The following is a 24,192-nucleotide window of genomic DNA, read 5'->3' on the forward strand; positions in this document are numbered from 1 at the left end:
GTATAGACAACTCCAAAAGAAACTAAATCCATATGGCTTTTAGCAACATTTTTTCGTGGAAAATAAGAATTTCCCTTATTGCAAAGGGAAAGTGATTGTGACAGACTGCGTTTCATAAAGATTTGCTCAGATGGAAAGTCTAAGGTCACACATGAAATAAGATTAATAAAGCTGGCAGAGTTACCAGTGGACTGCTAATGTTCAAATAAGATTTCTCTTCTGCAGTGTACCCTCAATGTTTGATTTACAATCTAAGAATCTTAACTTGATTCTAGTATTTTTGACATCAGTAAAACAAAGAAAGGGAAGAGTAATTTGGAAGCTGCTGGTGTCTGAATGTGAGCTGAATTCTTATGTGAAGAAACATTTCTTTTGCAGTTATTCTTGAAGTTTCCTCGGTAATTCTACAAAGTGATATGAATATGCCACTATAAAACACAGGACTGACTCTTTTCAGACTGACTTCTTGAGAACTGTCCCTATTTACTACAAGGCGTGGCTCTTCGCCTTTCCCCTGGTGACAGCTTGTGCTTTGCAATAGAAAAAGAAAATAAATACAAAACAAAAATCTTCAACATCTGCAGATCTTTAAAGGAGATCCACAAGCAGACACAAAGAAATCTCTTTAATTGATCAACAAAAGCAAAATGTGAATCAATTCTAACAACATTTAGATAGTGGATAGACATCACACTTGTCAATGATTTTACATATACTCAGTCTAGGTTTAAAAGAATGCTAAGAGAAAAACATATTTCACAGAAAAAATGTTACTTAGCTTTAAAGCAAAAACAACCAACCTTGGTGAATATCAAATACTTTACTTTCTGTATTCTTACCAGGCTAGTTAAGAAGGCTTCACTCTACTATTCTGGCTTAAAGGTACAAAAAATATTTTCCACCATTTTTGTCTTTCAACAGTTATTACTGTTTGCTTTGGCACACATCTACAGTATTCTGTATTATATGCTTTTGGGAGTAAGCCATTTTATGGTTGTCTATATTAAAAGTTCAGCATTAGTTATGTTCTTTTAACAGTTAGCCACGTAGAAAAGAATCCACTCATGGAAATATGAGTCACACTTCTTTCAACGGGCTGGTTTCCCCATTTCCTTTTTATTAAAACTGATTCATAGACTCTAGGACTGGAAGGGACCTCGAGAGGTCATCGAGTTCAGTCCCCTGCCCTCATGGCAGGACCAAATACTGTCTAGACCATCTTCCTTCCTAAGTGCAGGACTCTGCACTTGCCCTTGTTGAACCTCATCAGATTTCTTTTGGCCCAATCCTCCAATTTGTCTAGGTCACTGATCTGGAAAGCAAATGTGAAAACTAAGTTAACTCACATTTATGTACCAATATCCCAACAAATTAGGCTGTAGAGAGCATTTGTGTGCCTTACAATTCTCTTTGCCAAGTCCTTTAATGTTGACTACTTCACTCAGGCTATCCTAGAATGCATCATTCTGTGACATCCAATATCAGCAGTTTCACTGCAATTCATGTTACTATTGGGGTTGCCATTTTTACCCATAAATATAGCCAAGCCTCAAGGTATAGTACTATTCCTTTAATACAAGGACAATTATCATTGTGCCTTTTCCTCAAGCACTACATTTTAGTTCAGGACCCCACACACAAACTGGAAAAGGTTAAGTGTGACTCATCCAGGAGAGGTTCCAAGCACACTGGTCAGTTACTCTAGGGTGGATCCATATTCAAAGCCAAACAACAGGAAATCTAAATAGTGGAAAACATTAGAAAAAGAAAACAAGTCTCCAGGATCAGAAATGTAGGGCCAGGTTCTTGGTGGACAGCTGTAGCTTCCCTTTATATGGGAAAGTTTCCAACGGGTGGAGAACTGACACTGGCTGTCTCTAGCACCAGATGAGCACAAAAAGTGGCCTATAGCTACCTTTGCTCCTCCTTCTGCCCAATGCACCAAGCAGAGCTGTGGTGCATCTGAAGATTTGGATCTAAGGTGAATGTGTAAAGAAATACAAGAGTAAGAAATCTGGACAAAATGGGTATTTTGGAAGTAGACTGTACCACCATTAACCAACACTCATTGTTAGGAAGTTGAAAGGAGCCCCCGCTCCTCAAACCATATAAAATATTTCCATATCCCAGGTAATACTTTGTAAACTAATCTTTCAGACAGAGAAGTATCTATTTAAAAGAATTACATGAGGGGACGGATGGTCTTGTAGCTAAGGCACTAGACATACTTGGGAGATCTGGGTTAAATTCCCAGCACATGCACAGAATTCTTCTGTATTGTAGAGCAATTCTTCTGCATTGTAATGCCTCTGATCCTCTGTTCCCCATCTGCAAAATGGAACAGCAATAATTCCTTCTGCCCACTCCTGGTCTTTCTAGACTGCAAACTTTCTGAAGCAGGAACCCTGCCTTGAACTGCATACAGACCATACTTAGGCTGACTGTAATGCAAATGATAATGTTGTACCTGTCTGCAAAAGTCAATATTAACAGAAGTTTCTAGAGGGAATACATGATAAAATACATGTTGCAAAAATGCACTAAATGGCAAAATCTAGAATGATTCATATTAAAAAAAAGTCTCTTCAGAAGATGAAAGGGAAATTGACTGGGGTAATCTCCAGACATATTTTTTGGCAGCCCAAATGCTGAAGTCTTAGAAAACTTCAGAAGGCAACAAATCAGTGCACAGTCAATATCTGGTTGGATTTTATCATCTTTTTCACAGCATGTTAGCAAGGGAAGCACCATGATTTCCTTCCAGAGTGCCTCAGGGATCATAATCAAAAGGTTGTCACAAATGCTGAGCCCCACAACTTCAAAGCAAAAGGACAACACTTCGTAGCCTGGCAAAAACCTGTCTGAAGAAGGGCCTACTACATGAATGGAACCTATTTGGGAGCAAGAAGACAACAAGTGCTGTGAATCTGGAGAGGGAAGCGAATGCAAATATAACACTTGTACATCTTTTGCTAAATGATCTGTGTCTTAAGGTGTCATATCTTTAAAAGGAGATGACTGTTAGGAGGGGATCTGTAACTGGAAGCGCCAAGAAGTTTCTAGCTCATTGACAGAGCAGATTGCTTCTGCTGCAGACATCCATACAGAATCAGTGAGAGGAATCCTGGGGCTGCATTCAGTTAATCGCAGGTTGCGTTTGAATGTACGCTTTTCTCCTAAAGCAGTAAAACTCTAGGTGAGACTAGTCCTTACTAGTAGAGGTGGTAGAGGTGAGAGTGACTCGATGAATGGAAGCCCAAGTGCTCCTTGGAGCTGCTAAGAAATAGGTCCATGCTCACAGATATTGTAGGATAGGCCCTACCAAAAACCACGCTATAATTTGGGCTGGTCAGAAAATCTTTTGTCTAATGGTTTTTCTGCATTGTTAAACTAGCTCTAGTTGCAACCGTGACCCGTGCCACTTTCTTCTCTATTTCTGGAGGAGACAAGACTGGAGTGGGTTTATAGCTCATTTGAGCTAAACACATATTACAAGAAGGAAGATTACATTGGCACTGACAACTGCAGAGTGACATATTTATATTAAAATGACCAGAATGCGCATTTCTTCCTGTTGTTCAGTACGTATGGGAGAGGGAACTGGGAAACTACATTTAAACTGGAAGCCAGAGACTTGCATCCAAACAAATCCAAAGTAAATATACCCTTAAGACAAGGAAGTGCAGTGAATATTGGTTTCCAGAGACGTAAGGATTAAAAGAGACTGGTGATGGCCCTGGACAGATAAGGAAGAGGACCAGTAATCTCAGGTGATTTAGATACATTATAACCAAGCATTTGAACTTTTAGAATTGGATGCTTATTCAGGCTAAATAAGAAAACTTGGGATTCTTTTGAGGTTTGCTCTAATTAACACTCATTTTCCAAGTGCCTCAAAATACTCTTAGATGGCTACTACTACTTTTTTTTTTTTTTTTTAAACACTAGAGTAAAAGTGTTACCTATGGAACATTTGAAATTGTCTCTAATTTTGTTTCACACTCTGTCTGTCTTGTGTGGATTTCCTTTGAACATGATACCCGGGGCCCAGGCACATTTGCTACATATACCAATGAAATAAACAAAAAAAGGTAAAGAAAATTCCAGGAGAAACAGCAGAAGTGCTTTTCAAATCAGCTTCTGTTTTCAACTATAAGACAGAAAGGACATCAAAAGAGCAAAATCCCTTGTAGGCAATGCTTTATCTTATTTTCCTAGAGAAGTGCCAGGCTCCCAAGATACTACAGATTCCCTTTATTTTACAGGAAAACAAATTATTTTAAATATAACTAAGTATAAATATTTATTAGGCCTGTTTTGTATTTGGTTCTCTGAATATGAATACATCCCAAAATATTTCTTTCCTCTGAAATGTTCAGACTCAGGCAATGACCTGGAATAGGAATTAAATCTGAACAGAAAAACAAAAAGGCATTGCCTTCAAAAAAATGTTTTTAAAATCCCAGCAACCTTGCATCTCTACCCCACCAAATACTGAAACAGCTGGAACAGGCTGAACATAAAAGGTATTTTAGGAACAGCAGAAGACCATCAGGCCTTGACTTGCCCAGTTAATGAAGCTGCATTACCTTTACCTTGAACTTTTGAGAGGCAAACCAAAAGACTGTAGCAGGTAAGAAATCCGTTTGCAGTGCCACTTTTTATGATCTCATGTGTGACTGTGACAAGGTCCTAGCTAGGAAACCCTGAGCCAGCCTCTGTCACGCCAGCTCCAATCAAGAAAAGGGAATTGGAGCTGGTGTAGTAAGTGCAGGCCTAAGTGGTAAACGGGGAACAGCTGCCAGCCTTGTTAGCCACGGGCTATATAAACGCTGGCAGGAAGGAAGCCATGGGGAGAGGAAAGGGAGGAGTCAGGGGCTGCTCTCCCCTGCTGGTTGCAGAAGCCAACAGTCCCTGAGGCTGTAAACCTGACGTTGTCTGTAGCTAAAAGGTGATGGGAACTTCTACTGTAAACAAAGAGAACGGGTGATTGCACCAAAGCAAAGGTCTATGGCTGGTTTGTGGGTGCAGCATGGGCAGAAGCTAGAAGGGAACACCGGTGCCCTGTTAGACATGCGGGCTTGTCTGGGACCTTGAGCCAATGGATGTGGTTGGTGGCCCAGAGATGGAGGAGACCCTGCAATGGCTCGTAAAAGATGAGGAGCAGATGCAGAAGGCCCTGCAAAGCTTCCAGCAGTCCCACCAGGCTGAGAAACAGGCCTTGCTAACCTGTCAGGCAGAAAAGCAGAAAAACCTACAGGACTTTAAAAGAGAGCAAGACAGCATGCAGCAGCAATTCCTGCAACGAATGGTGATTCCCGCAGTAAGGGATGGCACCCGCCCACCAGACTTGGGACTCTGTAAAATGGGCCCAGCAGATGACCCAGATTCCTTGGTTTGTTTGAGCGGGTAGCCATGGGCGCCAGATGGGATAGGGCAACCTGGCTCCGTATCTGGTGGGAGAAGCTCAAGAGGCCTACATGGCCCTAAGCAAGGAACAGGCCTGGAATTATGGGATGGTGAGGGTGGCCATCCTGAACTGGGTGGGCCTGTCGGCGGAGAAATACCTTCAAAAGTTCTGGTCAGTCCAATGGATGGATGCTGCACAGTCCTGGGCATTCGCCCAGAGACTGATGGACTGGATCACCTGCTGGCTGAGGCCCGAGACGCAACAGTAGGGGAGATAATGGATGCCCTCATCTTAGAACAATTGCTACAGGGCTGCTGTAAGAATATCCGAGTCTCGGTCAGGCAACATCAGCCAAGTACAGTTGATGAAGCAGTTAAGTTGACCGAGGAGTACACGGTGGTAGACATTCCTCAAAGGGAGAACCCATCCTAAAAAGACAGAGTTGAGGAAGAAATTGAGGGAACCCCTTCCTGTGAAAGGCCCTGAGAGGAAGAAGAAACCCTGAGAAGCTCCCATTAGAGAGGGCGTGATTATTTGCTGGCAATGCGGGCAACCAGGACATAAAATCAGGGACCACCCAGATACAGAATGTGGGTGGGCTGAATTTTGTGGCTGGACCAATGCTGGAGGGCGGACAAGGGGGCAGAGGCTGTCGTCCATCCCGGTGAGGGTGAGGAGGAAACGCCATAGGGGTGGATACAGTGTTTCAGCCCCCTTGCTCATCCAGAGGGTGCTGATAAAACTGCCCTGAATAATTCCAAGTGCACGGATTGTCCTGGAGCGTATCTTTGGGGACAGGAGATACTGCCCGATGGTTCAGGTGGCCCTAGAAGTGCGGGGAAGCTTTAAATGGAAGCGAGTCAGGGTAGTAGAGGGGTTACCATACCCCACTGTGTTAGGTACAGACTGGGGCCTTCCCCCAGAGGGAAAAGGAAAGGTTCCCTGTAGAAGGGGCGGGGACCCCTAGACTGAGAAGCCCTGGGGAGGAAGAGGAGCAAGGCCCTCAGGGTAGCAACCATGAGAACCCTAGACAATAGAGCCCAGATAGGGTAGATCGAGGGGAAGGAGGTGTGGGGAAGAGGGCCAGCACAAGTCCCTTAGAGGGAGAAAAGGGGTAACTGGAGCTCCCCACAATGCAGCTCCCAGGAGAAGAAACAGGGACCCTGCATGGTGGCTTGGGAGAACCCGAGGTATCCAGCAGGAGGTTGGGATTGACCTTGACCCTCAACCAGAAGAAAAGGGGATAAAGGAGAAGGGATGCTTGCTGGGATGAAATTGGTGTGAGGACCCGTCGGTGGCAGCAGAGCTATAGGGACATCCACCCCCGGACCAGTGTACTTTTTGTGGGTGGGGGATGAAGGAACCTCCAGGAGATGCTGCTGGTGATTGCCTGAAAGAGAGGGAGAGGCTTCCTTGGACGAACCCTTCTGGGTGGGGGTGGAGAGGCTGAGGAAAGATGAATCTGGTGGTTCATAAGGGGGCAGGTGTGTGACAGGGTGCTGGCTAGGACATCCTGAGCCAGCCCTCTGTCACAACAGCTCTAAGCAGGAAAAGGGAATTGGAGCTGGAGGAGTAAGCGCAGACCTAAGTGGCAAATGGGGTGCCGCTGCCAGCCTCGTTAGCCAAGGGCTACATAAATGTTGGTAGAAAGGAAGCCAGGGGCAGAGGAAAGGGAGGAGCCGGGGAGTTGGCGGCCACTCTCCCCTGCTGGTTGCAGAAGCCAACCGTCCCTGAGACTGTAAGCCTGGCGCTTTCTGTAGCTACAAGGTGGTGGGAACTTTTACTGTAAATAAAGAGAACGGGTGATTGCACCAAAGCAGAGGTCTACGCCTGGTTTGTGGGCACAGCAGGGGCAGAAGCTAGAGGGACCCATCGACGCCCTGTTACAATCATACAGCAATCAATGGGCTCAACTGTTAGTTTTAATGGTGTAAATATTAAATGGTGGTTTGAGTAAGAAAGAAGTAAAAATATATTTAGTTATTCGTTACATGGCTTATAGGCTAATAGTGCTTTGTACATAAACCATCCTGTCTCTCATCCGCTAGTCACTAGCAAACTAGTAAAGCATCCATCCTTTCCAATCCACAGTTATCCACACTGAATGACACCACCTCTATGGTAGATCCAGTCTAGGTAAGAGATCTGTCAGCCATGCTAATAAAACATGGGAAAACAATATGCACCACAGTGTCTCTCACACATAAATGTCAGACTGCTACATTAAATACCATTGCACAGTAAACACTGGGAGGGAGTTAAGTACCCTACTCTGTTTGCTCATAGATGTGCTATAGTAAAATGTTACTTAACAATCTCGTGAACATATGACAGAGCAACATTCAGCAGCAGGTAGTACAATCCTTAGGTCTCTTACCAGATATTGCAGTCGCTGACGCTCAGTCTCAGGAGTGAATTCTGAAGACATTGGAATAATTTCTTTGTTCCTGATTATTATGGCCCTGCAATTGTCATAAAACATTGTCAGTAGAGACTACAGAAAATACTGGGACATGTGGTCTTCTTCTAACATTAGCTGGGTATTTATTCTGCTCAGACCACAGCAAGACAAAAAAGTGTCTTCCCCCCTCCCCCCAAAAACATTATAAAAAGAAGATGCCAACTCTTGCCCCATTTTATTTTTATGGAATAGCAAAACAGTAGATTTGCTTATGTCAAATTCAACTCATTCTTAGAGCTCAGAAAAATCAGGCACCCAAACAATAAGGACAGGAGTTATTTCAAGCCAACTCTACAAGGTATATTCTTATTCATGAAAGCCAGACACCCAGAGGAGATACTGCAAAATTACTGATTGCAGAACAACCCTTTGCAGGCTTTAATCCCAGCAGGGGCTGACACTCTCCAACCTGCTGGCTTCAGAAGACTCATGCAAGCCACTTTCCAGTTATTGATTGGTCGTATGTCATGTCAGAACATTTCTATTCTCGCAGCAAATGGAAATGGCAAAGCAAATCCTGTTTAACACAAATCTAACTAGCTACCTGCCAGAGGAAGACAGGTAATGGGATGGCTATAGATCATCTGGCAGATTTCACACACATTTCTGCAAATGGCACAGAGAAAAGAAAATTCTACCAAATAATTTCTGTCATCTCTATAAAATATCTGTATAAAATAAAATGCCACATTTGTCCCTTGTGTAACTGTTTCAGCTAATGGGAGATACACCAGGGAAGAATTTGGTCCATAATGTTTCTACTGTATTTACTGTTCATGTATCCATTCTAATAATAGAATTTTATTCTGATTTTTTTTTTATTATTATTTATGCAGCCCCTCAAGCGGTGCACTCATGGTGCATTATATGGTGGTTAAAGACATACATGTTCCCAAAGATTTTATAATCTTCAAATCTGCCCATCTAGATTATTAGAGTATCTTAAAATTGGAACACTTAGTGCTGTATTGATTTCCCCCCCACATTTGACATTACACTACACAAGTTACTGTTATTTGAATGCAAGTCTTTACAGTTCCAACATCATATTGATCCCTCCTTTTGTGATCCTTTATGCCCTTTTCACTTGTGCTATTCATATCTTAATTCCTTTGATAATTTGATTCGTTTATTGACTGCTACCCTACATTGGGTATCCTAGTGGCACTGAAAAGCCATCAAAGTACGTTGTATACACACACACACACTTTGATGAACCTTAAGCAGAGATTCAAAAGACAGACCTTCCTTGGAAAACGCCCCTTAAAGTGCTGCTTTTCACAATTAGGTCCAGGGCATAAGTGCAATACATCACATCCTCATGAGTCATTTAATGTTATATTAGATTAATGTAACCTCCAAATCACTAGCTAATATGCAAATATAGCAATGACGTAATGGAACGATAGAGGGAACAAATGGTTTGGGTAGGATTGTAGGGGTTATGTGGAAAACGAACAGGGATGCATGGAGAGGTTGAATCTATGTTGCAGAGAATGCAGAAATGTGGGTCTTCAGTTGCAGGGGGTCTTGTAGTGGGAGGAAAGAGAGAGAGAGAGAGAGAGAGAGAGAGTGTGTGTGTGTGTGTGTGTGTGTGGTGTGTGTGTGTGTGTAAATAGTTTTGATAGAGACCATGAGCTTATTGCTCTTGGTTTTTCTCAACTCCACATGCAAATGATGCTACAGGATTATTAGTGGAAGTTAGAGGGGAACACACAGAAACCTACCCTACAGCACCACATTTGGTTCATGAAAGCTAAGAATCCCATTGCTACTAATATCAGAAATTCCATGCATTTTCTGTGTGGGGAGGGATTCTCCTAGTGATAATAATTCAATCATTTTAAAAAGAGGAAAACACTGGGGAGAAATTTTGGCAGAATCTTCTTCTAAATATAGTTTAAATTAGTAATGGGTCTGCCCCCTTCCCCCTCATTCCAGTCTGGTAAAAATGACTTGGTGGAAGTCATAATTAGGCTTTGCAGTATGCCCAGAAGTTCAGCACCTTCATTTGCAAAACTGAAATATGAACAGCACTGACTGTTTTGTGTGCTAGCAGCTTTGCTTTATTTTTTGCTAATGGTTAATTTAATGTGGCTGTGAAACAGAGACAACTGCTCAAATACATTAGCCAGTTTTCATAACCCTTTCATCTGTAATTTGACTCGTGAGTAATGGTCTGACACAGTTTGAAGGGTCTAGGGTTTCAGCACACTGATAAATAAGTCTGTATTGAGCCATGCTAGAATGATCAAAAGACGTTAACAATTTTTTTTTATCTTAAAAGAATGAATTGGAAGGATTCCGTGGATCCTAAATTTGGTCTGAAGGAGCTAATGTTAAAGTCAATGGGAGCATCACACAGATCAGTACTATTGTTAGACTATTAACTTATGAGTTTATTATTTTCCGAAAAGCTACCATTTAAGAGATCTCTATCAAAACACATTTTAGGGCTCAGGTCCTTCCCAGAAAACACTGGAATATTTCCTATTTAAGTTGATGCCTGTCTCATGTATATATCTCAGGGTAGAACTGAGCCTCAAGGGACTAATATTGTGCACACACAATGAAATTCTAAGGTAGGAAAGCCAGTGTTTCATGGGCCTAGCTTGTTTTGACTAGATATTACAGCCATATGGTGTGAAACAGTATAGCCCAGCATGAGAACCTTGGAACAATCAAAGCAAAAAGGTGACTTTAGGATGGAACTGAGCCTAAGTCCTGAATTTCCTTGAATTTTAATAGTGTTAAATATAAAAATCTAGAATTTATCTTAACATAAGAGAGAGTTGCAACTGCACATAGAGTAAAATGGCTTGGACTGAGGGACTAGATAGCTCAAGAGATTAGAAATGGGACACTCAGGCTTTCACTTCTAGGTCACTGGTTTCAATTCAGCTCATATCAATAGTAGTGCTCAATATCCCATTACCACTCTTTCAAGCTATCCAGTACTCAGTCCAAGCCATTTAACAGCTACATATCACTGAAGGTTGTTACTTTCAGTCCACATCACAGATGCTGGCATCACAACTGGCAAGCTTGTTGGCGATCTCACCAAGGGAGCTAAGGATTAAAGTTCTGGTGTAGTACTCATTGAAATAGAAGGGAATCTTTCCAATGAATCCAGAGGATACTGGATCAGTCCTAACTGGACATGGAGACTGACGTACCCTCTCACCGACCCCTCCATGACATCTGAAGTACTGCTGCTGCCCAAACAGAGTCTATTGTGTGGACAAGGCCCTCAATCTCCAGGATGATCAAGATCAGTACTACAATCACTTTAAAAATGACTTGATTTTAAGGGCGCAATCTTGTTGACTGACATGGGAACTAAAAACATTAAAATAACTATTCTGAAAAGTATAAAATATACATTTTTACAGTGCTGGGGGAACTCAGCTTTTAACTTTGTATTTCACATACCAGCAATGCCATAGATTCACAGATTCTAGGACTGGAAGGGACCTTGAGAGGTCATCGAGTCCAGTCCCCTGCCCTCTTGGCAGGACCAAATACTGTCTAGACCCTCCCTGATAGACATTTATCTAACCTACTCTTAAATATCTCCAGAGATGGAGATTCCACAACCTCCCTATGCAATTTATTCCAGTGTTTAACCACCCTGACAGTTAGGAACTTTTTCCTGATGTCCAACCTAAATCTCCCTTGCAGCAGTTTAAGCCCATTGCTTCTTGTTCTATCCTTAGAGGCTAAGGTGAACAAGTTTTCTCCCTCCTCCTTATGACACCCTTTTAGATACCTGAAAACTGCTATCATGTCCCCTCTCAGTCTTCTCTTTTTCAGACTAAAACCCAATTCTTTCAGCCTTCCTTCATAGGTCATGTTCTCTAGACCTTTAATCATTCTTGTTGCTCTTCTCTGGACCCTCTCCAATTTCTCCACATTTTTCTTGAAAGGCGGTGCCCAGAACTGGACACAATACTCCAGTTGAGGCCTAACCAGCCATGTTATAGCATTATTGCTTTCATCACACACGAAGGATGTGTGTGCATGAATGTATGTAATAAAGCACAATGGCTTCTGGAAATGCTAGCTCGCAGAATATTGTGGGATTGTGGCTGTGTGATTTTATACTAGAAATTCAACTGGCTGAACACTTACGTTTTGGAGGCTGTCCCAGAAGCAAGCCGCTTTAATGGAATAGCTAGATAGAAAACTACTGGATTGGGAGAGGCTATTGTTCACAATGCCCATCTGGTTCTGCCATATTTAATGTTGATATTTTAATTTTAACTACATGAGTGAGACATAGTGCAGCCAGAGGGTGAGGTTGCTATATGAGGCTGGGTGATTCATGTTTGTAGGGAATGAGTATGTCAACACTAACAGAATATTCCTAGATGACAAGGGTACTTCATAGCTGATAAAAATTCATGATTGCTATGATCTGAAGAAATTAAAAAAAAAAAAAGCACTTACTGCAGGAAATGAAACAAGAAGTGTCAAATACCTTAGGCTCCAAAATGTATTTACTTTTAAAGTTCACTTTTCTTCCAGCTTATTGACTTCATGCTGTTCCCTGCCCAGAAAAACACTACTTCATCCCATAGCAATTAAATAAATGGAAAAAAACCCTGTTCATATATTTTAAGGGCAGTGGGATCATTGGATCACTATTAGACTCCTTCATTATACAGACCATAGAATTTCACCCAGTTACCCCTGTATTGAGCCCAATAACTTGTATTCTTAGTGTAGACCCTACATAAATAATACTGTGAAATTGCACCATGTGCTTTTCACAGCATGTCCACGTGGGTTCTACAAATAAGGACAGTTATTTTTAGTAGCGTAGAGCTAGTAGAAATATACAGAAAAATATATGTATTTAAGAAATAAAAACCAATTCAACTATTTAAAACTGGATGAACAAAAACCTGTTAGTGCTACCTCTTTTCTGACCAGGTTAATCCATGGAACGTACTGCCTGATCTAAAACGCCCTCCCCCAAAAAAGCCATACAACTGATGTGCCCGAGTGTCCATGCTTAAGGTGGTGCAGAGGGAAATCCAACAGTATTGCATTTACCTATGGTTGGATGGGCCAAAGCCCAGTGCACAAGTATATGAAGAGAAACCATGCAAAGGGTGAAAGCGTAAGAGGGGTACATGTGAATTCTTCATAAAATGTTCTCATTTTTATTTCAGTTTGACTCAACTGTGCATTCCATTATGGCCAACTGAATGATCTCTGAGCATGTAAGCACTGTGTCCAATGCATTCTCACACATATTTAAAGTTCTGTTTATTTGTCATATTCAGTGCCAATACCCTAAAGCAATGGTTGGGGCAAGATTTTTACTTTCTGCCTTTAAATTGAATGGTTCACGAGGCAACAAAAATGGGTAACTGGTCACTGCATTTCAGTGTTGTTCCAGCTACTAAGGATTATGAGGAAAATCAATGTTTTATCCCTTAAAAATGCATAAAACACTTTTTATATAAAAACGTGAGAGAGAGAATGCACGCACAGGGCAGAGGAGTCCCCTTTTAAGAGGAGGCAATCATCTGAGAACTGCCAGGCATCCTTTCTTGTAAAAAACATATAAAAGAGGGAAACTCATGCATTTTAGAGAAAGTCATTGTTGGTTACTCTCATTTAAACATAAAGAGAAAGGAACACTTCAGTGAATAAGGTCAAAAGTGTAATTTCGCTGCTGTTGTGCGTCTGTTGGGAATCTAGTGTTCAAAACAAAAGAGGCATCTCCTACTGTTGAGTATTCATGGGATGCCCTGATTCCATTACACACTTTTTCAGCTGAAAATGATTTGAAACGCAACATTAAACTGTACATTTCTACAATGGAGGATAAAATCTGGTAGAGGTGACAAAGAGAAACCATTTGGAAAACACTTTTTGACAGCGTATATCACTTCCAAGCCACAGGAGGATGTTTCCATTTTGTCAAAAGGTGTTGAGCAGTGGGGATTCTGTACATGTGAGGCAGAAGTGTCTGACTTGTCTGAAGAGGTATTAGAAATGTGTCAATGGAAAAGAAAGAGGGATTAGAATGACAGAAAGAATAAGGAAAGGTTTTATTACATTCAAAGGCGAACAAAGTAGTAGATTTTAATTAGCTGTGTCACAAAATAGCTGAGAAAAACATGTAAATCCTGTAACTGTGGAATTGGTCTAATGCGTATTTTTTAATTAAGATCAGAAATCACAACTGCTGGTTTCTGCGATGCTTAAAACAAATCAGCTATATTTATCTTTTTAACAAATTTCTAATAAATAAAAATGCTTAGAAAATGACCAGAATAAAATTCTTTAGATGTTCCTGTATATAAAAGAGAAATATTGTGTAAGAATTTTGATGGGGTTTAAATATATTAAAACACACCACCTTTGTTTCCCTTACTACTAACTAGACTAGTCTGCTATTAATATGACACAGATTGCTTTCTCAGTGTCTTACTTCAGCTGGCTTCTACAAACATCTTGCTGTATCAGCGACATTCATGGAACCATAGCACCAGAACTATAATTTTACAGATTAAGGAGGACCCAGCAGGACACTAAAATAGACCACAGTGTGAAATTTAGTTAGCGGTTAACAAGGATGAGTTCCAATGGTGACATGTCCATAATCAAAACCCATAGGGGGTGAAATGCTGGTCCCAGTGAAGGCTTGTCATAAACAGATAGTTAAGGGTTAATGTCTCTCTTACCTGTAAAGGGTTATGTTATAAACAGATAGCTAAGGGTTAATGTCTCTTTCACCTGAAGCACCTGACCAGAGGACCAATCAGGAAACCGGATTTTTTCAACTCTGGGTGGAGGGAATTGTGTGTCTGAGTCTTTTGTCTGTCTGCCTGCTTTCTCTGAGCTTTGGAGAAGTAGTTTCTACTTTCTAGTCTTCTGTTTCTAAGTGTAAGGACAAAGAGATCAGATAGTAAGTTATATGGTTTCTTTTCTTTGGTATTTGCATGAATATAAGTGCTGGAGTGCTTTGATTTGTATTCTTTTTAAATAAGGCTGTTTATTCAATATTCTTTTAAGCAATTGACCCTGTGTTGTATCATCTTAATACAGAGAGCCCATTTGTATGTATTTTTCTTTCTTTTTATATAAAGCTTTCTTTTAAGACCGGTTGGAGTTTTTCTTTACTTCAGGGAAATTGAGTCTGTACTCACCAGGGAATTGGTGGGAGGAAGAAATCGGGGAGATCTGTGTGTTGGATTTGCTAGCCTGATTTTGCATTCCCTCTGGGGGAATAGGAAAGTACTTTTGTTTCCAGGACTGGAAACAGAGAGGGGGAGTCACTCTGTGTAGTTTCACAGAGCTTGTGTCTGTGTATCTCTCCAGGAGCACCTGGAGGGGGGAAGGGAAAAAGGATTATTTCCCTTTGTTGTGAGACTCAAGGGATTTGGGTCTTGGGGTCCCCAGGGAAGGTTTTTCAGGGGGACCAGAGTGCCCCAAAACACTAATTTTTTTGGGTGGTGGCAGCAAGTACCAGGTCCAAGCTGGTAACTAAGCTTGGAGGTTTTCATGCTAACCCCCATATTTTGGACGCTAAGGTCCAAATCTGGGACTAAGGTTATGATAGGTTAACAAACAGGGAACCAAACATCTGACCAGAGGACCAATCAGGAGACAAGATACTTTCAAATCTTGGTGAAGGGAAGCCTTTGTTTGTGTTTTTTGGGTTTGGCTTTGTTCTTTCTGGGTCCTGGAAGGGACTAGACGTGCAACCAGGTTTCTTGCCAATTTCCCTGCTACAGTCTTTTATATATTTAGAATAGTAAGTATTTAGTAAGAAAGGTGGTTATAGTTTTTTGATTGTTTTCTGTATTTGCAAATGTGTATTTGGCTGGAAGTATTTTAAATTATATTTCTGCTGGAGGAGGCTTTTTCTCCAGTTTCTATAAGCTGACAGACCCTGTAACTTTTACCATCTAAATTACAGAGATAACTTTTACCTTTTTCTTTCTTTTTTTTTAATTAAAAGTTTTGTTTTTAAGACTCATTTGATTTTTTTCCCCCTTGTTGAGGCTCAAGGGAATTGAGTCTGTACTTAACAGGGAAGGGGAAGGGAGGGGAGAAGGGGGAATCCCTTTGTTTTAGATTCACGGAGCTTGAATCTGTATTGCCTCCGGGCGAAGGAGAAAGGGGAAGGGGGGGAAGAGACATTCCTCCCTGTTTTAAGATTCAAGGAGTTTGAATCACGGTAATCTTCCAGGGTAACCCAGGGAGGGAAATCCTAGGAGAGGCAACGGTGAGGAAAGGGGTTTACTTTCCTTGTGTAAGATCCAAGGGGTCTGGGTCTTGGGGGTCCCCAGAGAAGGTGTTGTGGGGACCAGAGTGTATCAGGCACTGGAATTCCTGATTGGTGGCAGCTTATCAAATCTAAGCAGGTAATTAAGCTTAGAGGAATTCATGCTGGTACCCCAACTTTGGAATCTGGTTCAGATTCGGGAAAGATACTATGACAAGGCTATAGCAAAACTCCCACAATTCAACAAGAATGTTCCATTTACACTGGAGGCTTCACCCACTCATGTCAGACAAGCTTGCAAATGCCTCATCTCTCCTAGATGCTTCCACGAGCATAACATACAATCAACAAAATCCAGAATCAGGAAGAGTCAGAGCAGATGAAATTCTCTGTCTTTCTTTCCACCTACTCTCATTTCACAATCACAATTTCTTTACATTCCTTAGTGGCAGCATCAGACCTAACCCTTGCATATATAATTATTCATATACAAATCACAAATACTGGATAATTTATCTTTCAACTGAACAGAAAAGCTTTTCTTTTACTGTAGTTCTCATCGATAGGGAGTACATGCTTCTGGCCTCCTCCATAACCTCTTAGGCTAGCTCCCTATGACGATTGAAACAGGGAGGTGGAGTGCTCACCAACCAACCAAAGAGGAAGGCAAGATGCGCAAGAGTATCTACTATAGATTCCCCTCCTTCCCCTCAATATAGCTGATATTCAGCTATTTCCTTCTGCATTCCCAGGGTCAGAGAGCTGCAGTGAGAAGCTACATGGCTCTGCCACTTTATGGATTCTGTGGAGGAGGTGAGCTTATAAACCTAGCAGATCTCCCTAAGAACAAGTCTACAACACAATATACAGAATTTTCAGTTTTCATTTTCTTTCAGATTGTATGATTTACTCACATTTACTTTTGAATGTCTATTTCACACTCTTTGTAAGTAGGGCACTCTGGACAAAATAATGGTTGCTAATATATTTCAAAGCCTCTATTCTGATTTTACAAAAAGATTTACACTATTTTTAATGCAGAATAACAATTCTGTTTGCATAAAGGAGCAGTCCTTGTGCATTTCCACAGGAGGGCTTATTCCTCACTCATACTAACACCTGAGTTGATCGGCTTTCTCACTGCCTCAGAGAATAATGAGTATGGATTTTCATACTGAACTCCTCTTGTCAATCAAAACACCAACACCTATCATCATCAGTTAGAGAAGACTCCTAGCTTGGGGGTCCCTCACTCTGCCCTGGTTATTTCTTGTGTGCAGAGGTTACCAAGGTTTAGCAGGAATCTCCAGGAGTTGAAGTTATTGGAATTAAAGGGAAGGTGTCTGGAAAGATATAGAGTTTGATTATCAACTTCTGCACCAGGATTGTATGCAGGTATACAGAATGAACAACATCTATTGACCTCAGTCATAGTTATCTGCACAAACCATATCAATTCTGCAAGTATACTATCCAGCACAAATTGACTTTCACAATTAATAAATATTTTTAAAATGATTCCAATAGTGAATTTGTCTTCTTCAGGACGAGTCTTCTCCAGGTTGGTCTTGCTGGTCTTTTGATTGCAAAAGCTGCTCCAGGGGGTATACCTATCTCATAGAACTGGAAGGGACCCTGAAAGGTCATCGAGTCCAGCCCCCAGCCTTCACTAGCAGGACCAAGTACTGATTTTGCCCCAGATCCCTAAGTGGCCTCCTCAAAGGACTGAACTCACAACCCTGGGTTTAGCAGGCCAATGCTCAAACTACTGAGCTATCCCTCCTCTCCATTCTTCTGACGGAGTTCATCTCAGCTTGGAAAAGATTGTCCAGATTCAGCTGGACTCCGTGCTTCAGCTTTGATCCTTGTCCAATTTGATTACTTAAAACAAATAGCAGGACCATGGTTTGCTGCTACTTCTTGTGTCCTCATACTGCTTTCCCGCCACACCCATGCAATTGCCGCATCACTTCACTCCACCAGGTCACTGGAAGAGCAGCCACACAAGCTGCTGGCATTTCAGGAGATGCTTCATATTTTGAGGCTTTCTGCCACAAGTACTGGGGCCAGTGATGTAGTCCCACCTAATCACTGCCTCCCTAGACCAGTCTACTCCAGAGAAGAGTAATTAAGGCAATGCGAGATAGACCAGGGCTAATCTGTATTGTGTGGAAGGTGCCTGACTTGTGGATGCCAAAGCGCACAGGCTATAGGATTGTTCTCTACTTATTTGCCATAATTGAACCCTTCTCTGTTTGGGTGACAATGTTAGGGGCTTAACAGTGGCAAGAAAGCTTCGTTGTAACTTCAGTTGACCCAACACTGGTGTTGTGTCATATAGCAGATGTCTTGGATCTGCACATTGCCTTGTGGATTCGATACTACTAGCAACATACTGGCAGACAGCATTAAATACAGATCTAGCTTCTTTGAGCGAGGGGATCGTGCCCACACTTCAGAGGCAGAGAGCTTAGAAGACTGAACAAATTTAAATACATAGGATGGCTGACAATGGTGCTCTCCTGCATGATATCTGGCATTGTATCAAAGCTGCTTGGTGCAAATTGTGGGAAATGACCCAAATTCTCTGAGATTAAAAATATGCCAACAAAGTTGAGTGCATAAACTGTAAATTGAGGTATTGTAACATATGGAAAAGAGACTTGATCAGACACAAGAAAGGAAATCAGAACTCTCCACCACAGAAATGAAGATATTGATATCATCAAATGGTTGGGCATTCAGTGACAGAAAACAAAATGAGGTTGTATGTCATCTAAAGTAGGTTCTTCCTACTGAAGACAAGTTGAGGGAGGGTAGGCTACGTTGATTGGGGCATATTGATTGGATACAGGACCACTATATCAGTAGGATGGCTCTTGCAATGATAGTGGACAGAAGACGACCAAGTGGGAGTCCAAAGGCTTGGTAAGTGGACTGGATATCTCAGTGACCAATGTGCATGACAGATGATTATGAGTTTTGGAAGAAAGCTATAAAAATTGCTGACCCTGAATAAGGGAGTGGCAAGAAAGAAGAAGCAGTAGTAAAAGTCAACAACAGTGTTACAGTAATGATACACAACTGTGTGTCTCTGGCACAGAACAGCTTGTTGAGAGGTTTGAATATCAAGCCCATGACCTTAAGCATGTTTTATTATTTACTGGGTATGCTGGAGAAATGACAGGAGAACCACAGTGGTATAACCTTATTGCTTTTGTTAGGAGGTGGGCTGCTAGATATTGTACCAACTGGCAGTTTTGGGAGAGTTTTGGTTGGTTGGTTGGTTTATTTTTTTAGTTCCCATGACAAGTGCCCTATAGTAATAAGCCTGAATGATCGGATTACTGGGCAAGTCTTTATCTTTCACATTGGTGTATAGTTTCCTGGCCCCTAAAAGTGGAAAAAAGGTGAGGGTTTTTTTTCCTGCTGTCTCTGTTTGGGTATCCAGCAGCAAGGAATAATCTAGAAGGATCTCTATGGCTGAGAACTACCTGAAAAAGTTAAGTCTATGTTGGTATAGATCCACCTATGTATAACATTTCAGGGCATGATTATAGAATGTGTAGACAGGTTGGAATGGAGGGTACCCTTGCAGACAGACAAGAAAACCTCTCACCTACATGCAAAGTAAAAGGGGACATTAGAGTCACCACAGAAACCACTAAGTACTGATCCAGTGGGAACAATGCACGGCCTTCTACAATCCCAGCTAAACAAGTAATCTCATCTCATCTCATCGGAAGTCTCCACTCCTTGGCTATAGCCTGGGCAATATCATCTGCCTGATCTTATGGGAAGAGTTTTCATCTAGGATTCCTGCACATATATGCACTCAGAGTTGATGAGGAAACTCTGTCTCTAATAAAGCTCTAAGAAATTAGACTCAAGGTATTTTAGCTAGAAGCTGATGAGCTGTAACTGCTTAAGTTACCTGAAAAGCCTGTAGACTCCAAGGGCCAGGAGAAGTTGAAAGAGGCTTCCAGCAAAGCAGGGTTCTCAACAGACTTGAGGTACACTCCAGGTGAATCTGGAAAGCTTCCCTCTAAACTCTCTCCTACTTGATATGCCTCAGCATTGGTTCTGAAAAGATTAAGAAAGAATCCACAAGAGCCTCCTTTGCGTGATCTGTCAAAAAGGCATAGGTGGAAGGATAGTCTTGTGGTTAATGCACTGCATTGGGAGACCTGGATTCAGTTCTCAACTATGCCACAGACTTCCTGTATGATGTTTACCTCTCTCTGCATCAGTTCTCCAACTATAAAGTGGGGAGAAAACTTCCTTTCTCCCATCATTTGTCTTATCTTGTCAGAGCATGGATTCTCTCTCCTACTATGTACATATACAATGTTAATGCAATGGGAACCCAATCTCAGTTTGTGCTACTGTAATATAAATAAATAGGGAGTGATTCCATTTACAGTGGCTACTGTATCTAAAAAAAGGGAAATCCCATGACTGAGAAAGCAAGAAAATGCATGCCTTTTGGGAGCTGGTAACAAGCAGAAATTGGCTAGCCTATCCCCAGAGGCTACTGCAAAAGTAACATACCCTCCACTTCCACGTAACCTGCAATGACAATAGTTCACATATGAAAGAAGATAGGACGGTCAGGAATGAAGACCCCATTTTACACAAACTACCAAATATGTAGGGCTGTTTGCAATGCCATAAACACTGTGCTAGAGGGCTATGAACGTAATACAAGTCCTCTCATAGAAATGAATGAGCTTTGGAGAAGAGGTAAGAAGGCTGTTTTGTCTTCAAAGGAATCCATGCGTGGGATGGACTCTAGTCTTCTTTTTCATTCAGCTTTGTCTTTAAACCTAATTTCTTTCTCTTTAACTCTCCTGACCTGCTGACACACGCCTCTGTGCCTCTTCATTGCAAAAAGGAACATTGTAGGCAGTCACTCAGTTAGATATAATGCACCAGTCTTCTCAAACTCATTGTCCACTGAGATCAGGAAAGTCTCTGCTTTTTTATCACTAAATGTAAAGGCTTATTTCTTGTCAACTACTTTTATTTACTTTTAAATTAAAGTAATCATTAAAGGATGACAGCCAATTATGGTAATTATTCGAAATCACCTCCAACAGCTTCATCAGGATAAAATGCTGTTCTTTTTAACCTTTCTGCAATGTTAACCTCTCCTTGCACAAAGAAGAGGGAAAACAGGGAGCAACAGTGACTCCCACATGCATACAAGCCAGGCTTCTAAAGCAAGGGAGGCAAAAAGAAAAAAATGGAGGGAATGCGAGATTTGCTTATATGTTCCCAGTGTGAATAACAGTACATTTATTTCCATGACTTTCTGCTGAGTGAAGACAGACTGTTCTGCACACCAGACTGTAGCTGGAGGAGAGAGAGAAATTCAAATTTATTTTTAAGCACCAGCTTTGTTTTAAAAGGGTAGTTTCAACCCAGTTTGCACTGCACTGACATCACTTGAGCTGGATGGGCTGAAGTTGCTGGTTGCCAGCTAGGCAACCAAAGATTTCAATATCTTCGGTGGTCTTTGCACCTCAGTTATGGTCCCAGGAAGTTTCAATAATCTAAAAAGGGCACAAATAGTTTGGCCAAAATAGGACCTACAACTATTTTTAATAATGAACTTAGTGAGAGAACATCCTGAAGATTCTAAATGGCCATAGATTTTAAAGAAAAGGCATAATCTTGTCACCTAGAAATTTTAAGGTTCTAATTAGAAAAAGGCTTAAACAAAATAAACGGCTTAGATCTCTTCCGCTCCCCTTGCAGGAGGACTTAAGTAACAGCATGGGTGCTATTCCAAACGCTCTGTTGATTTTTTGCTGAGTCAGCACAGTATGTGACCTTGGGCAAGTCAGATAATTTCTCTGAGGCTCAGTCTCCTAACCCGTAAAATAGGGATAATGATACTTCACTCTGAGAGTCCATAGATCCCAAAGTGCTTTATAAAAAAAGGGAAGTATGATTATTATTGCTGATTATTATTATTATTGTTGTTATAGTGGTACATAAATAAGAAGATTAAGACCCTCATGCAGACTAATGACTAATGAAAAGGACAAAGTAAATCCAGACTAGCTAATAGGGAATGAAGAAAATCAGAAGGGAAAGATAAGATTATTTTACAGGTTTCTTAAATACTATTATAAATAGAGCTCTATCAAATTCACGATCCATTTTGGTCAATTTCATGGTTACAGGATTTTAACAATCATAAACATCATGATTTCAGGTATTTAAATCTGAAATTTCACTGTGTTGTAATTTTAAGGGTCCTGACCCAAAAATGAGTTGTGAGGAAGTCACAAGGTTATTGTAGTGGAAGTCGTCGTACTGCCGCCCTTACTTCTGCGCTGCTGCTGGAGGTGGTGCTGTCTTCAGAGCTGCGTGGCTACAGAGCAGTGGCTACCGGCTGGGAGCCCATCTCTGAAGGCAGAGCTGCCATCTGCAGCTGCACAGAAGTAAGAGTGGTATGGTATGGTATTGCATTGCCACCTTTACTTGTGAACTGCTGCTGGCAGGGCACTGCCTTCAGAGCTGGGTGCCTGTTCAGGAGCGGCAGCTCTCTGGCTGCCCAGCTCTGAAGGTAGTGCAGAAGTAAGGGTGGCAATAACTGCAACCCCGTCCTAAAATAACCTTGTGACTTCCCTTGCAACACCCTTTTGATCAGGCCCTCCAATTTGAGAAACGTTTGACTCCCCATGAAATTTATATAGTACAGGGTAAAAGCAAACAAAAGACCAGATTTCAGAGTCCGTGATGTGTTTTTCATAGCTGTGAATTTGGTAGGGTCCTAATTATAAACCTGAAAGAGTAAAACAAAAATAGTGTAAGCCTAGGCAAATGGCCTCCCCATGCTTGATTTTTAAATAGGCATATAGATATAAGGAAAAAATCATACTGCTAAAACTGTCCTGAGTAGTGCAATCATAGTGCTCCTTCAATTCTCCCTTTTTAAAAATTCTGTTTACATTATAGCACTGTACTTCAGCCAGTGGCCACATGGCTATTTCCTTGCCTCTCTCATCTAGTTTGTACAATCATTAACTCTAAAAGTGAACTCCCCTTATGAGGACTATTAATAACTAGTGATGAAATGAAAGCAGGTGTGACTCAGAAGGGAAAGGAGAAGAAACTCAGGGAGCGTCAAAGCTGGTATTGGGAGAAGGTAGCTTCAACTTCAACCAATATTCATTATTTTATTTTTCTCCTCTTTTGTGAATGGCTAGAAGTGTGGATATGACACACATTTTCCAACAGAGGTGAGACTGATTATTCTTAATCAAAATGTGAATACTGGGTAACTGCTTTACACAAGGTATGTTACTGTTATCTAACTTTCTGAAGTACATTAGAAAAAGGAAGAGACTTTTTTTTCCTGAAAATCTAGATTGTCTGACATTTTTAAAAGGAGAAAGCTCTCCAAATATAAATGTGCGGGGAGGGGTGAGGAGAAGGGAGCAAGACAAAATATCAATAAGAAAATCTGATTAAGCAGAGTAAAGTTCAATGACCCTCCAATTTGTGAAAGCCTTTGAAATTCTCATCCCTTGCTTTGATCTTTTCTTTTGCACACAAATAATAAAAGTTCAAGAATCTATTTGCAGATTAGCCAGAGTTTGGAGACTTTGTGGGGAAACCAATCAGCTTGTCTTGTGTTTCTCAATGGAGTGATAAAAGTGCAGCTGTTGAAAGACTTCGTAGGACCACTGTATATAATGCAGCACAAAATGGTGATGCTTGCATTCTCTGATAAAATGGGCAGATCCATGCTGGGGCCACCATGAAAATTAAAGGAACTTTTGCGGCAAAGAGGGCTAATCTCTTCATATCACATAAGAGTCATCGGAATGATACTGGGCAACTGTTACACTGAGTTAGCCATTGGCTAGTAATCAAAGAACATCTGTCCATTTCCTGGTTAACTATCCCTCTATTACTAGTGCTAAACTACTGACTGACTTAAAAAACAAAACAGCAACAGCAACAAATAAACCCAAAGTGAAGACAAAACAAATTTAACAAGACTTATTGTATCATTTTTTTAAAATTAGAAGTTACTCTACCAATACACAATTAAAT

General features: G+C 41.2%; 1 protein-coding gene and 1 long non-coding RNA gene across 2 annotated transcripts in view; one reads left to right on the forward strand and one right to left on the reverse strand.

Annotated features, from left to right (window-relative positions):
* The window catches only part of PPM1H (protein phosphatase, Mg2+/Mn2+ dependent 1H), a 215,571-nt gene that overhangs the window by 50,225 nt on the left and 141,154 nt on the right, over positions 1 to 24,192 (reverse strand). Inside the window, exon 5 of the mRNA XM_050923794.1 lies at positions 7,788 to 7,872. Coding sequence (XP_050779751.1) covers positions 7,788 to 7,872 — 85 coding nt within the window. The remainder of the gene's footprint in view (positions 1 to 7,787; positions 7,873 to 24,192) is intronic.
* LOC127034925 (uncharacterized) overlaps positions 14,719 to 24,192 on the forward strand; it is a 105,582-nt gene continuing 96,108 nt past the window's right edge. The window contains exon 1 of the long non-coding RNA XR_007769528.1: positions 14,719 to 14,772. This is a non-coding gene — a long non-coding RNA (uncharacterized LOC127034925). The remainder of the gene's footprint in view (positions 14,773 to 24,192) is intronic.

Source organism: Gopherus flavomarginatus, chromosome 1 (genome assembly GCF_025201925.1).
Source record: "Gopherus flavomarginatus isolate rGopFla2 chromosome 1, rGopFla2.mat.asm, whole genome shotgun sequence".
In the NCBI taxonomy this organism is placed as follows: Eukaryota; Metazoa; Chordata; order Testudines; family Testudinidae; genus Gopherus; species Gopherus flavomarginatus.